Genomic DNA, 17,043 nt, shown 5'->3' with positions numbered 1-17,043 from the left:
ACAACCTCTGACGCGCTGAGGGAGCCGCCCATATTTGCTGAACTGGGAGAGACAGAGTGAATGAATCACAATTACAACTTAGATGGAAAATTGCACCTTTACAAATAATGCTAATCTTGACTGGGACCAAATGTATGTAATTTAAGCATTCCAAGTTACTTGAGAGTTAGCTAGTTCCAGTAAAGACTTCTACAATGATTAATACCAATAAATTTGTTTTTATTTATTGATCATGATCAATGCAGTTGATGTCTTGCTAGAGAAGAAACTATTTTACATGTTTTCTTGGAATGTCATGTTGTTACGCCTTTTCGACAGTTCATCCGTCTTGGGTAACATACAACTGCTCACATGTGTTCATATCCAACTGGATGCTCAGCTTGCATTACCTGGAATAAGGACAAATATCATTACTGATCATTTTGTTATTTGCCAAATCTTTAATTTATAAGTGTAAATTGAATTTGAAAACAAATATCCCAACAGATTTTATACAAATAGGGCATCATATCATATATTGTTTAAAGATAAAAGTTGTGTCACTTTAATACCTGGAATTATGAATATGTAATATTGTTTACTTCCGTTTGTTATGTACTAGTATTCTACATGAATGAAGGCCACTGTCAAGCAGTACAGAATGAATGAAATGTTGTGTGGATGTGTTGATGAAAGTGGGGAAAAATCAGAATCTCTGTTTATATGGTTATTTTTTATCCAGAAAGAGTATTGCACATTCCTGAACCTGAATAAATGAATACATGGAGAAAGGAAACCAATTCAAGTCTAGAATGATTTGGCAAGACCTAATTGCCTTGATTAATAAACATTATGGGCGCCATTTGGATTTTATTTCATATGTTTATATTATAAGCATGATAATTCTTTTTCTGGGACAACATGTTAATCTACTCCCTGGAATCTTATCATGGTTTCTGAAATTAAAAAATATAGTTGAGAAATATCCTGTAGTTGACCTACTTTTGCCATACGCAAAGATTGCTTTGGTCTTGCAAATAACAAATAGAGAAAGATGTATTGTATAAGTTTGGAGCTTGGTGACAAGAAGTTTTTATTGTCTTGGGTATAGAAGTAATAGCAAAGACATGTTTCGATCAGAGCTACTGTGCATCACTGAATGTTTCGGACATAGGCGAGTTGAGTTGACACCGTAATTCGCGTAACTTTCGATCTGTCCGAAGTCGAGGCTCGCAAATACAGTACAGCACGATCTTCAAAGACCCCTAAACTACATGTTATATACCTGATGTGCAGATTGTGAGTGAAACATCGTATCACGCAATGACAGCCAAGACAGCGATGCGTTCCTTAGACTCAACTAGCTTTGCGGAAGATAGTGTGACGTGATCACATAAGATCACTTAAGACAATTGTAGGTGTAAGGGCACAACACACGTGTGCATTTATTACGTTCCCCCAATACCAGCATTAGGGATGAAGAGTTCACCTTCACAGAACGTAAAAAATTGCTTTTATCTATTTCGCTGATTTGTAACTTTGAGTTGTAGATGTATTCCCTTTGTGTCACTTATATGTTGTTGCAAGGGTAACAAGAGCGTTTTTTCTCCAATAGTCTGCTATTTGTCATCAAACAAAGGACAATGCTTCCAATATAAACACTTTATGCTGTGAAGATGGTAACTGTTCAAGAACGTCGACTCTACAATGTTTTATACTACAATTACAGTATAATGCTTCTAATACAAACACTTCATGCTGTGAAGAAGGTAATTGTTCAAGAACGTCGACTCTACAATGTTTTATAATACAATTACAGTGTAATGCTTCTAACCTTCACGCTCAGTCTGATCATGACACGTCGTTCCATTCCAACCCGGCAGACAGCCGTTGGGGCAGGTGCCGTCGACGTGGTTGCAGCTAGTTCCGTTACAGTGTCCACATTTCTCCATACAGTCCTTACCATATGTGCCATTGCAAGCTGTGAATGGAGTGTTTTGAGAAAAGTTGCGGAAACTGCATTTCCGTATTAATGTAGCGAAGTAGATTTGTTTCACAGGGCGGTCTGTGTTGTTGTCCCGAAAATACTGCAAAAAATGTCTAGAAGCATTTACCTTAAATATTTAACGGAAATCCTATTGATTGAGAACCCTGTGTCTGTCACACATGCTTTCCATCCTACCCTTGTCACATGTAGCGTTGGTCCACCCGTCGTCACAGCCGTGGGGACAGATGCCGTCAGTTCTGTCACAGAAGGTGTTGTTCACGCAGTGTCCACACGAGAAAGTGCAGTTCGAGCCATAGGTGCCATTTACACATTCTGTAAGAAACCATTTCTGTTGTATGTTTGTCTTTAGGCTATTTGATCGTTATTGAGACCTGTTATCCAAACATGCGAGTGGTTCATGCATGCTCACATATGGTTGAGATCGTATACGATATTATTAATATGAATATTCTTTTCAGATGACACCAATCTCCTTGTTCCCTCACCTTGAAGACAATCTGTTCCAATAAACCCTGGTGGACATCCGCTTGTGCACTGACCTTCTACTTTATCACATATCTCCGTCTCGTTGAAACAGTTGCACTGCTTGTCGCACTCTTTTCCAAACCAGAAGTCACTACAAACTAAACCATGAAGATACATTCCTGGTGATTTCGGTCTGAGGCCGTTAACAGTATTTCAAACGTATCGGAACAGACATATGAGCTAATCATGTTGCATTATTTAATGTGTTATAAAATAGTGTTCATTAAGTAAAGAATCAAATCTATTTCATTTGTTATTTCACTGTAGGTCCCAAGTGAGTTGACCGCATTTTCCAGTGTAGGAGAACAGCCTCCGTGGTCTAGTGGTAGAGCGTCTGCCTGGAGAGTGGAAGGTCCGGGGTTTGATCCCCGGCCGCGTCATACCAAAATAACTTAAAAGATGGTACTTGTTGTTACCCTGTCTGGTGCTCGGCATTAAGGGGCTAAAACAAGGACTGGTCGGCTCGGAGTCAGTATACTTTGTCTGGGTGGGGTATTCATGTCCAATTGCAGCATGGTATCTCAGTGGGCTAGCACTATAAATCGGCATCAGTCCGCTATATAAGTGCCATAATCTTGGACGCGAAGTTAAACCCCATTTCACCTCACCTCACCTCCAGTGTAGGATCACCTTGCATCTTCTCCGACTCTCTACCAGAAGTCTATCCCCCTATGTGATATATGTTGTAACCTCGGGAATATACTTTACATTGTGTCTTAATCTCATAGCTACGATCTTCACATTATATAACTCATACTAAGCGTTAGGCTAACTGTGGGCTAACTTTGACCTGCTGAATAGTGATACAAACTTGTACATACGACGTATACTACCAACACCCAGTCAGCCCCACGCGGTCGCGGCCTAGTGGTTAAAGCGTTCGCTCGTCACACCGAAGGCCCGGGTTCGATTCCCCATATGGGTACAATGTGTGAAGCCCATTTCTTGTGCTGGAATATTACTAAAAGCGGCGTAAAACCATACTCACTCACTAGTTAGTGGATCAAATCAGCATGGGCACGTTTTGTAATTTACTGACTTTCGATAGATGAAAGAGAGAAGGATGCTCCAACGAACTCACCGAACACCTGTACTTCACATAGGCTGAGAGAGTATGAAGGAGTTCTTATTGTAACATTTCTTCCTGTCACAGCTTTGTCACAGGTAACATTCCAGACGGTATCAGGATAAGATGTATTTTCCCATTTGAAACATCGCTTCCCGCCCACCTGAACTTCCATTCCTCTCCGTCTGTCGGGGCCTGTATGAATCAGATATAGCATAGCATCAGTTCCTACTCATCAAAATGTATCTTCAGAATACAATCAAATGCATGTCTTTTAAATCTCTAACATTTGACTGATAACACATCATTATTTAGATAACTATATTGTTATACATCATTATATAGATAATGATGTGTTGTCAGTCAAATATTAGAGAAGGTTGATGATGTTTTTTTACATAATAGTATTTTCACGCTTCTGATTAATAGAAAAGGGTACCTTCTGTGGTCTATTGCCAGGTAATGCCAGGTATATTCCAAGATGATCGCCCTTATCGGTTCCACATATGTGACCCCAATTGTGAGTATATCAACTTGGATATTACTTGTCATGTGTCGGTTACCCTGTGCTGTTCCGGGATTTGAGATTTGTGAATAAATATAACGACATGTATGTGTTTCAAAACAGAGCGGGGAGTCAGCAAGAACTCAGCTTGTGCAGCAGTCAGGGGCGACATATCATGGTTACACCCTCAATACAAAGTTTATACTGAGGTTTGGTTGTGTTGCTTAACGCCTCACTCAGCAATATTCCATCTTCAGATGTCTTTGTCACTCTTTTATAGTTTCAAAACTTGGAATTCAGACAGAAGTGATTAGTCATTAGAAGTTAGTATATTAAGTCGGCGTGTCCTGTTAGCAGTTAATTACCTCCGAACAGCGGTAAGGTTTTTTTCCTGTTGTACAGCTGTTTATGACATTTAGAATGCAAACATATATATTTCAGTTTTCTTGTTTGTGGTAACCTAAGGATGCTATGTCTGAGACAACAATGCACAATTTACTGTTACCCGATTGTAAACTGTATCACAATTATCATTTATCTGCCCTGATAAGGGAGACAACTTACGTTCTCTCCGATTGTAGATTGTGATGTATTTTATCTGATGGTCGTTTGAAAGTGCCACATTCCACCATGAATTTCTTTCGGATCCAGCATGTGTGCATGTCAGAGAGTACAATGTTGTATTGGTGTTGCCGTCAAGAGCCAAACCAGCATTGAAATATACATGCCTGTAATATGTCTTCTGACTCGACTCATGGTAAGTGCCCTTCTGTGTCGCTGTGCCATTTAATGCGACATTTTCTGGTGAGATGAAAGAACGAAATGCAGCGACACGACATCAGAGATCTGATGTTTACAACACCATAAACATAAACATAAAACTGGAAACTGGAAACCGACTATATTTATTGCAGAATGGTCAACACCTATAAAACATTACATATGGCCCTATCATAACATACTGTACAAATAATGGAAAATATAATGAGTCTCACGCCATTATGCAACAAACATACTTGTACGCATAATACTGAGCAGTTAATATCTTAAGATAAATGAACAATGCTGTGCAACGAACATATATGTTATCTATGAAACTGGATACATTTAATATATGCTGGCATTATATTACTATTTGGTCAACAAGCAAGCACAATACCTGGGTACTCACAGACATTTTCATACATACTTACAGTTTTAAGCTTTCTCATTTGACTTACGTTTTTGACAGTAGTCTCCATACCAGCCTGTGTCGCAGTTTCCGCTACAGTATCCCGTGGCGTTACAGGGCTTGTTGCGACAGTGACATTCGACAACTCGACCTGTATTAATAATAATAATAATGATAATAATATAAGTGCATTTATAATGCGCCAAATTCCATAACCACGTGGATGCTCATAGAGCTACAATATTATTACCCCGGTCAATGGATCAGTGTGCACTCAATTTTCATTCTCAGCTCCCTGGGGAGTATGCCACTCAAGCTGCCTGCGAGGCGCTAGAAGATTAACAGCCACATAACCATCTCATCCTAACGAGTACCCTCTTACTTCTTGGTGAACAGTGGCACATTTCGAACAAGGTGCCCATCACCCATCCAACCACTCTCCGAGACCGACGTTACTTACTTCACCTGATTTGTGGCCTGTGCACAGGACCACGTGGCATCATTGGGACAAATGTAGGTACGAGAGGCTAAATAATACATTCGTTGGGTAGCGCGTCAATGATACTGGTGTGGTACACTGAAGATAAACTAAATACATTCTTGCACATCAGGGATATAACAGTTCAGATCATAATTATGATTTGTATATACTCAATCTAAAGTGAAGCATAAGGTTACATTGACCTTGATACAACAACACATATATAATCTGAACAGAATAACAAAGTAGTGTCTGACCTTGTGTATGTTGTCGTGTGCTTCTCATGTCTACCATGCTATTCATCAGTCCAAAGCACACCAGCACAATCGTCCACCAGTGGGTAGTCATTCCAAAGGCTGCAACTAAACGTGGATATGAATATGTCCACAAGGCACACGGATGTATGATATGAATAAACAGTGATCGATAAACCATCAGTAAATGGGATAATCAATCAATCCCTTTATTTAATCAATATGTCAAAGTTGTATTAACAATTTTCCTACAGCAATACAGGAAGTGATGTCTGAAGTGAATGTGTGTGTTGATATTGTTACAAGAGGATTTCTAATTGAAACGTACATGTGGATGTTTCACCTTTAAGTGACACAAAACCTTTCAGCAGGTGCTCCTCCTTTACACATTCAACTCCTCAGTGTTAAGGACTTGACACTCACAAAGACATGGGGTCATTTTTGTGACCAAACGAGTTGGCTTGTGGCAATATCTACATCAAACACCTGACGACAGACCTGAGTTCTGGTTCCAACCAGCTGGGGTATCTGATCTCGTAGGGAATGAACTACCCGACTTGTCAGAATTTGAACCGGTGGAACAAGATTACTAGTACCCGACTGCCCTGTTCTGGGATTCCCCTGGCCAATCCTGGGAGAGTAACCATACCGCCTAAATACCACTATAAGTAACAAAGTAATCATCTGTCAAGGTTGCAGTCTGATGTAACTGATCAACCTTCTGTTCATCCAGACAAGTCTCAGCATTACATTCCAACAAACTCAGCTGCCTCAACTTGTCAAAATTCAGATCAACATCCTTCGATAAACAAAGTCTCCTTTTCCCCTGCAAACTCCACATACAAGTAGAAGTATCATCACCTCTTTACTTGCCTATATCTGTTCTTGTATGCTCCAGATACCAAGTCATAAGCTTTCAAAATAGCCCTTTTTACCTCATCATTAGTTGAACTGATATCAGCTGTTAGTGCTGAAAAGGCTTCTTGAGCTTTGCCTTTTTATTAGCTTTGCAATAACATATTACCCAATTTTCTGATTTTCCTGAAACCCTGATTTCCTCCTCACTTGGAGACTTACCAAATTTCTCAACCTTAAATTCATTATTTAAAGATACTGATTTCACAATAATCCTGTTTAAAAATACGGGGATAGAATGCACACTTATCAATACGTACAGAACTGAATTTTGAAATCAGCAAATGCCCACACGAAATCGATGTGAAGTAAAAAATATACATTCACATACACAGTTTTTGGTTTTCAATCACAAACGGTACTACCGCCGGTCAAATAAATGGCAGCAGAAGTACGTAATGCGCCATTTAATAATTTATGTCCAGAATTTGTCACTGTCTTAAGGGCAGAATAATGTTGGAACCTTGAAGGGGTTTGGTGTTTTCAGAAAGGTGTCAAATCCACACTTCCCAAGTAGATAAGACTACAGTCAAGTCGAAAAAGGCATCGAATCGCACCCTGTTTGCTCTTAAATAGGTACAGGTAACCTTCCAGAAACAGTCCCATCTCCAGACTTTTTCAAAATGATCATGTTCACGTTTACACAAAGGCGGATAACTTTACTAGATTAACGCAGAATGCCGCTAAAACTGCAATCACTTGCTGCTACAAATATATTTACATCCGTCTCTACTGCCACACACCAAGAGTGTCATGTCCTCGTCGTTTTAGTATGACATTGAATAATAGTTGAGTCTACCATTATCTGGCATAAATAAACAAAAGGTACCTGGTGAATGCTGGACACTGAAAGCACGCCCATGAAGGGTTAGATAGTTTTAAATATGTCATCCAAAGTTTGGCTGTCCTACATGAAAAGCTTGTAGTTGATTGTCCACTGATAATGTCTCAAATAACATCACCGACATATCAAATAATGCCACATATAAGGCCAGTTTGTTATTTGAGGAGGAAATCTGCCCAAAATATGCATCAATATTTTCAACTTTTGACTTGACTCTAAAACCTGAAGACATATCCGTTCCTTTTGTACTGGATCAAACGCCCTATAAAAGGCCGTACAGAGAGAGATACATGTATATTGATGGGTCCACCAAATCCCCGTCTCATTGATTAACCATAACCCTTAATACCATCAAGAAAACGCTTTTTTGTGTTCACAAGTGACAAGTGGGATTAATACCATTTCGATTCAATGATTGCAACTTCAGAAGAATTCAATTCAGTCAAAACGTTTTATTTTTCAGCTTTGTACGCACTAAGTGAACACCACATGACAGACTTGAGGAACAACTTCATTCTTTGGTCCATAGGGCTTTTTTACTAAACGTGGTGACCATAAATATAGTTACACATCTATCTTCAGAGGTTCAGAACAATTCGTAAAAATGAAGGCAAATGCCATCTGAAGTTTACTGAGAAAATAATATGTGAAATTGGAAATTTCTCATTGATAGCATTTATGTGTAATTGGGGGTAAGACATTTAGGTGCATCCCTATAGGCACCCATTGTGCTCCCCTTCTTGCGGATCTGTTTCTTTATGAATGGGAATGGGAATTTCCGAACGGATTGGCAAAGTCAGAACAAGGTGATTTTAATCTAACTTAAGCTTCAGGTGTAGCAATGATCTGATGTCGTTCAATATCCATTAAAAAGCCAATTCCCTTCCACTGATTTACCCACCTCAACTAGAAATAGAGGGGACCAGTAAGACCACAACGTCCATTTCATATTTCGATCTATGCATTCGGAGTCACAACACAATTCTCCACAAGACTGTATGACAAGGACCGATGACTGCAACTTTCAAATAGTCAACTGTCCCTTTATGTGAGTAACATTCCTGCATCTACGGCCTTTAGAGTCTACATGTCACAAACAGTGTCATACGACGCTCGCTTAAAAGTTGTTTTATCAAAGTTACAACATTCAATGCCTCAGTAAAGCTTTCTTATCAACCCACTTCGTCTACATTTTTAAAGCAGGTAAACAGTAGCTATTAGACAACCCAGGTATAGTCAGAGATGAGTGACTGCGATAGTTAGACAAAGAAGGCACATGGATCAATCCATTTTACTGTAAACAGGGATGCACGAAATTATAACAAACAGACAAAAGTTCTTGCATCATTAATCTATCTATCTATCTATCTATCTATCTATCTATCTATCTATCTATCTATTTTAGCACTTCAAAAGAGCCACAAGCACAATGTTGTCAACAATTATTCCACACAGACACTTCACTTTTCACAACAAGCATAAGATTCAACAATTATTCAACACAGACACTTCACTTTTCACAACAACCATAAGATTCAACAATTATTCCACACAGACACTTCACTTTTCACAACAACCATAAGATTCAACAATTATTCCACATAGACACTTCACTTTTCACAACAACCATAAGATTCAACAATTATTCCACATAGACACTTCACTTTTCACAACAACCATAAGATTCAACAATTATTCCACATAGACACTTCACTTTTCACAACAACCATAAGATTCAACAATTATTCCACACAGACACTTCACATTTCACAACAACCATAAGAATCAACAATTATTCCACACAGACAATTCACATTTCACAACAACCATAAGAATCAACAATTATTCCACACAGACAATTCACTTTTCACAACAACCATAAGATTCAACAAGTATTCCTCATGGACACTTCACCGTGCACAAGTATAAGATTCAACTGTACTGTTAAAATGCTCGAAAAATGCTTTTTGCCCGTTAAAACAAGATCAAATGTTTCACAGACAACTGCTATTGAAATATCAAGTAACTACCGATCTACCTTCCGGTGGTTGGAAGTATTTCAGTTACAATGAGTTCTGACGACATTTTGTTCTATTATCTACTATCAATCTCTATATTGTCAAACTATGTTATTTCACTTTCATTTCTTGATTGAAAAAAACCTTAATATTATTCCATTACTTACAATTTGAATAAATGCACTGCTTTATTAATCTCCATCTCATGTTGTCCCTACCCATACACCACTATGCCCATTGGTGTCCTCCATCAAACATATCATACGGGTCTGTGACTACACGGTTTACACTGACCCATGTAAGAATAGGTCTTCACAACAATCCATGCTTGCCGTAACGGCCGACCAACGGGATCCGGTGGTCAGGCTCGCTGACTTGGTTGATGCATGTCATTGATCCCAATTGCGTGGATCGATGCTCATGTTGTCAATCACTGGATTGTCATTCTATTAACACCTTACAGTTTCGTTTGACATGAAAGAGCAACAATGACATATCTGCACTGTTACCCTTATCATTTCTGATCAAGCTCATTAAAATCAGATCTAAGTTCTCGCTGACGCTAAACGACGATCTGAGGACATCCCATTACGGGTCACGTCAGAAAGACCTTTCGCGAACTTTGACCGACCCCTGAATGACTAACAAGAAGTCGACATCAGCCAATTAGAAAGCAGCTTTCTCGTCTCAACCTGGCGACTTCCATTTCAGACTACGCTTGAAAAATATGTTGACACAGTTCTCGCTTAAAATTTTGAAAACTGAACAAACGAACATTCCGGAATGTCTAATATATGGTTGACATTGTATGGCAGTGCTTCCCACGTACTGTGCAATGCCTCCTCTATTCAAATGTCTATCCCACGGAAGCGAGAGATAGACGATAATTTTGAAGGAATCAGTCATGTCGTTCGGAATACCCCGTGTTGACGTTTTCGAGGTTGCATGATTAGAAAACACATTCCGACTGTCACTTCATGATCTGGTAAGCGACGCTTTGATTGGTGGGATGAAAGGTCGTTCTGACGTGACCCGTAATGAGATGTCCTCAGATCTTTGTTTAGCGATAGCGAGAACTAAGATTTCATTTTTATGAGATTGATTTCTGATCAATCTTTCATAATGTGTGTCTTCATAAACATCCATATACATGTTTGGTGATCAGTGATGACAAATATATTCACACAAGTTGTACTTTTTTCTGTCACTTCTATAAGTTTTCCTTCAGGAGGTATTATGAATTGCGAAATAAACAACAGGGGAAAAACAGAAGTTTGTCCACAGACAAAAGATGAAACTGTACTCACGGCCAAAGAAATTTAGATGTACGAAAGTATTAGTTGTATCAGGCTAAAGTGGAATGTAACGGAAATTTTGTTTGTTATTGTTATTAAATCAATCTTCTACCATGACGTTGAAGAAAGCTTGATTCTGATTGGTTAAAAAGAGTTAACCTTTTCCCTGCTGATACTTCTTTTAAATTAACCCTGTTCACATCAAATAACCTGCGACAGCCAACGCATCGATGCATAAAACAATGGTCGCCGATATCCCATTAGTACATTGTACACGTTCGCTATCAGAACGGCACCTTATCAAACATGATGAAATCTATTTCAGAACTCACAATTCAGCAAAACCAAAATTAGCCACTGCGTCAGGGCCACATAATCAACCGTCACAAAAATGAGCAGAATATCTCGTGTTGTCGTCTGCAGCTAAAATTCAGCCGGGTCAAAGTTCGGGGTGGAGAGATAGTCATTCGTTATATGTATTTCTGTTGGGGAATTATTTCAAACCAACTGCTACATAAATACAACTTCAAAAATCTAAATTCCAGTTACTTAATAAAGTTTGTTGGCGAAATATATTCATTCAGCATTCCATTCCACTGTTTATAGAGCCTGTCACCCCTACAATGGGAGATGCCATGTCGATTTCCGAGAAATGACTTGGTTGAGTCCAAACAGTGCAAATATGCAACAGGTTGCGATGAAATTAATACATATATTTTGGGGAGGCATTTGACAACATCCTTTTGAAAAACTATTTGTTTTGAAACGGGTTTTTTAACTAGTCAAAACAATGACTATTTTAATCTGGAACATTTATGATATAACTATCTGTGACCCATTTTCGGGATGTTTTAAGATATCCAGACTTTGCAACCATGTGATATTACACGTTTCCAAGACAGGACCGTTTTGAGTCCCACTGTAGATAACATACCGCTTGGCGCGTGGTTTTACAAGTGTGGGCACTGCGTGATAAGCGTGAGACATAAGTATGCTGAGAATGTAGAGTTGAAATGTTGCTGTGTTTGGTCTGTTTATGCATTATAATTAATATCTTTGAGTTTGGAACTCCGAAATATTTCTTCATGTGTAAAGCTTCTGATGGACTTGAGTATATTTCATGTAAACACTGGAAGTCGGCTGATAGAAAATAAATACTTGTATATATTCATTACCTTTAATCGTAACTATTACGTCAATTCCGTTGTAGACTTTATGGCAATATTATTTAGATATGGAAATTTGAGGAGAGTTGGAGTAGACCATGTGCTTATGTAACTGATTGTAGGAATAAGGCTTGGACACCTTCAACTACTCACAATGTTTAATTTGTATTGTTTGTTTTTGCAGATACCTAACAAAGTCATGCAAACCTTGAACACCTGGTGTCATCAATGATTTTCAGTTATCCATTCACATGAATTTCCATATTTTGCCTTTTATGCCTCACGGAATCTGATTCGCCAGATAACTGAGACTGATTATTCTCTGTTGTTATATGTAAAAAAATTATATAAACATACATATATATATATAAACAAGTGATGTCATCAGGTGTCTAAGTATTAGATATACACACAAAAACCAGTCCAGATATTCGTGTTGGCTATATGAGCACAGCTATCATTATTTCCTTTAATGTTTCAAGGACATATTTAAATTCCTGGTAAACTGTTTCCTTTGACATTTAATTAAAAACGATATTAGATTTTGTTCTATACATTTAAATTCATGTATAAAAATAGTGATCCCATAAGTTACAGTTAATTTCCCAATACAGTAAACGTGCTATTATATGCAGATATGCGTGTCTATACAACTGACTGCGACAATTCCATTGTCCATAGACAGGGCTGTTACATCATAATTGTCTTTGTGTTTTTTCTCACTCCCTCAAACTACACCTTGTAGCCATAAATGCTATCACAGATAAATATTCGAACATCTATTCATCAACGAGAGCCGAAGAATGTACTACTTACACGGACCCAGCGCCAGCACTGAAACACACGACTTGTGTAGTGTCTGTCCACAAACTGCATGTACACGAGGAAGTGAAATACGCACAGTTTATACTCGGAGTCAGTCGCGAGTACGCCCATCACTGACAACAACACTACTTCAACATAGTCCAATAAACATTTGAAACGAAAAATGAACCACACCATCATTGTAATACCATCATTGTACTCGTGTGATATCTGGTCTGCTTGTACTAGTCCGGACTGATCCCGATTTATAGTGCTAGCACGCTGAGATACCATGCCGTAGTTTCACAAGAATACCCCACTCAGACACAGTATACGGACCTCCGAACCGACAAGTCCTTGTTTTAGCCCCTTAATGCCGAGCGCCAGACAGGGTAACAACAAGTACCATCTTTTAACGTCGTTTGGCATGACGCGGCCGGGGATCGAACCCCGGACGGACGCTCTGCCACTTGACCGGGGAGGTGGTCTACATTGACATGGAATTGGATGTCATTAGTCATTTCAATTCATGGTATATTAGCTCAAGGTATGCTATTTATCGGTTCTTCGTGACGGCTGTTCAAACGTGAGGATATAGCTCATCTAATATCGTCGGGATTTGTTTGCATATAAATTGCAATAATTATTATTTTGACAAAGTAACACAACTCCTATGTTAATTAGGAAATAAACGACGAGTGGGAAGTGTTTATCTGACAATAAAACACTGCGTTGTCCAGCTACATCTATGGGGAACACCTCACTGAACACGCTCCCCTCTCAAACATAACGTCGTCCAATATACAACGTCATCAAGTTGCCAGCGCATGTTGTAATCTCCAGACATGACGTTCATTGTTCTTTGCGATTTATCGCGTTATCATCTTATAGATGATCATGAATGAACATAATAACTAAATGATATATATAAAAGTAGTTCGTCTGTACATATAATTGCTTTGTTATTCCACTGCAAGGAATTAGCTGACTCACACTGATGAATGTGAAGTTGTAATGAATCATGTCTCAAATATTGAGTGTCATCATGGAAGATGACTGCTTAGGGTGTTGATATTCCGTCATGTTACAATGTACTAGCCTCACGTTGATATATGTCATAATATAAGACACTAGCCTCACATGTTGATATTCCGTTATGTTACAATGTACTAGCCTCACGTTGATATGTGTCATAATATAAGACACTAGCGTCACATGTTGATATTCCGTTATGTTACAATGTACTAGCCTCACGTCGATATATGTCATAATATAAGACACTAGCGTCACATGTTGATATTCCGCCATGTTACAATGTACTAGCCTCACGTCGATATATGTCATAATATAAGACACTAGCGTCACATGTTGATAATCCGTCATGTTACAATGTACTAGCCTCACGTCGATATGTGTCATTATATAAGACACTAGCGTCACATGTTGATAATCCGTCATGTTACAATGTACTAGCCTCACGTCGATATGTGTCATTATATAAGACACTAGCGTCACATGTTGATATTCCGTCATGTTACAATGTACTAGCCTCACGTCGATATGTGTCATTATATAAGACACTAGCGTCACATGTTGATAATCCGTCATGTTACAATGTACTAGCCTCACGTTGATATGTGTCATAATATAAGACACTAGCGTCACATGTTGATTTTCCGCTATGTTACAATGTACTAGCCTCACGTCGATATGTGTCATAATATAAGACACTAGCGTCACATGTTGATTTTCCGCTATGTTACAATGTACCAGCCTCACGTCGATATGTGTCATAATATAAGACACTAGCGTCACATGTTGATAATCCGTCATGTTACAATGTACTAGCCTCACGTCGATATATGTCATAATATAAGACACTAGCGTCACATGTTGATATTCCGTCATGTTACAATGCACTAGACTCACGTCGATATATGTCATAATATTAGACACTAGCCTCACATGTTGATATTCCGTTATGTTAAAATGAGATGCATACACTAACTCTATGTAAATTTGAAATAGTTTCTGTCAACAACCTTACAAGATATGAACTTTCAAGTAAACTTCTGGTGAAACAAATTATCAAAATCAAAATCCCTTACGATCGCAACTAAACAAGATATCCAAAAACGGCTATTAATGTTTGTTGTGTTGTGTGTGGAGACAATTCTCAGAAAGTTTGGAAGCATTTCATGCTGTTGATTCAGAGGGGTATGCGTTTGAAGACAGGTACCCAAAAGACACTGTGAAAATCTTTAATCCAATATGGCTGCCAAACCACGTGACCAATGACCAAAGTCAAAGGACAAAAAAATGACAAGCAACTCAAGCAGCAGATACATGCAAGGTTTGAAAGTAACCCGGACAAGCAGTTGCGGAGCAATAGGGCGAAATATATCTTTAAAAAGTACTTGTTTTTCAGTTATCTGCCCTTGGCCATTGGGCCTACGGCTTTGGGATTTTGGCGAGCACTAGTACTCAACGGTCTACATACACATACAAAATGGTTATTTTGCTAGCTCTGGTACAAAAATTGGCAGAATAATAAATAACACAGCCTTTCGGCTTGAGCCCTAATAATATATCCTGGAGCTCCTCAGCACAGATCCCCAACACACCTTACTCACCTCCTTTACATGGATGACCTTGAACTTATTGCCAATGGAGGATCCACACTTAAAAAACAGATTCTCCTTGTCAAGTCCTTTTCTAATGATATCAGCATGTCCTTTGGACTCGACAAATGCAAATTCTTCATCTGAAACTTGGCAAGATAGAAGAGGGAGGATCGGTCAGTTAACTCGAGGGGGAGTTATTGACCATCTCTTGGAAGGTCAGGCCTATACATACTTAGGGATGCAGATTAGGGACAAACTCCAGAATGCCCATATCAAGGAAAAACTTCGGGCAGAGTACAAATGTAGACTCAAGAAAATCTGGAGTTCAGAGCTGAACGCCCGCAATAAAGTTAAAGCCACACATACTTATGCTGTACCCGTCCTTACATGTTCTTTTGGTGTTGTTGATTGGACGAAACAAGAAATTCAGGGTACTGACACCTTCATACGAAGAATCATGTCCGACAATAGATCCCACCACCCTTGCTCTTCTCTCAATCTCTTATATTTACCAATCATTAAGGGGGCCGTGGTTTCCATTAACGTTTGGGCTCTTCGTGATAGAATTGTTTTGTGCATTTTTGCACATATTTATTTGTCTGATGATCCTCTTGTGAAGCATGTCAAGACAATGGAAACAAGGCATTCAACAGTTTTAGTAAACGAGCCAAGGATGTGGCACATAATCTCAATGTCAGTGTTGATTTTGTTGATGATTCTGTACTGCTTGATGGTACAGAAATGAGTGTCAACCAAGTGAAGTGCCATATCAAATCAGCCCAGACTCAGGAGAGGAGAGGCTATCTGAACGACCACTGCATCAAGTTTATATGCAGTGTTGAGAAAATCAGCAACCCTACAGAGTCCTTAGCTTGGATGAGGTCGGCTGGCCTGAAAAGTGAAACAGAAGGCTTTCTGTTTGCTGCTCAGGACCAGTCACTTCCCACTCGAAACCGTCAATGTGTGATTTTGCATCAAAATGTAAATATGAAATGTAGATTATGTAATGAATTTAATGAGACTGTCCAACACATTGTCAGTGGATGCCCAGCTTGGGCACAAACACAGTATATTAAGCAACATGACAACTCTGCAAGGTGTAATGGCAAATCTGAATTCCATTAAAATGTTGTACATGAGGTGTTGGATGAAAGTGAAATTTAGTTTGAATGAATGCACAGACATTGTGTTTAATTGTTTAAAAAAAAAGAGTTAAACATTGTCCAAGCATGAAGTCAGTAACATGATGGCTGGATTTGGAGTGCGTCAAATATGGGTGCACTAATACTCAATTGCAAGGTGTCATACACACAATTAGTTCCTTAGTAATCATGATTATTTCGTCCTATGATTCTACAGTGTCTAGGTACGCACAGCTAGGTGAGTGA

At 38.8% G+C, this 17,043-nt stretch overlaps 1 protein-coding gene across 1 annotated transcript; it reads right to left on the bottom strand.

The window, feature by feature from the left end:
• Positions 1–222: 222 nt before the first annotated feature.
• On the bottom strand, positions 223–13,161 carry LOC124110832. The gene is made up of 9 exons (XM_048386924.1): positions 13,044–13,161; positions 5,993–6,097; positions 5,304–5,405; positions 4,648–4,884; positions 3,594–3,773; positions 2,473–2,610; positions 2,162–2,299; positions 1,814–1,960; positions 223–389 (listed from the first exon to the last, which is right to left on the bottom strand). The coding sequence occupies exons 2-9, from the start codon at positions 6,081–6,083 to the stop codon at positions 376–378; spliced, it is 1,047 nt and encodes a 348-aa protein (XP_048242881.1). The 5' UTR covers positions 6,084–6,097; positions 13,044–13,161; the 3' UTR covers positions 223–375.
• Between the last annotated feature and the right edge of the window lie 3,882 nt (positions 13,162–17,043).

The sequence above is a fragment of the Haliotis rufescens genome, unplaced genomic scaffold, assembly GCF_023055435.1.
Source record: "Haliotis rufescens isolate VD_foot unplaced genomic scaffold, xgHalRufe1.0.p SCAF_62, whole genome shotgun sequence".
NCBI lineage: Eukaryota > Metazoa > Mollusca > Gastropoda > Lepetellida > Haliotidae > Haliotis > Haliotis rufescens.
This window is presented reverse-complemented; position numbering and strand designations above follow the sequence as displayed.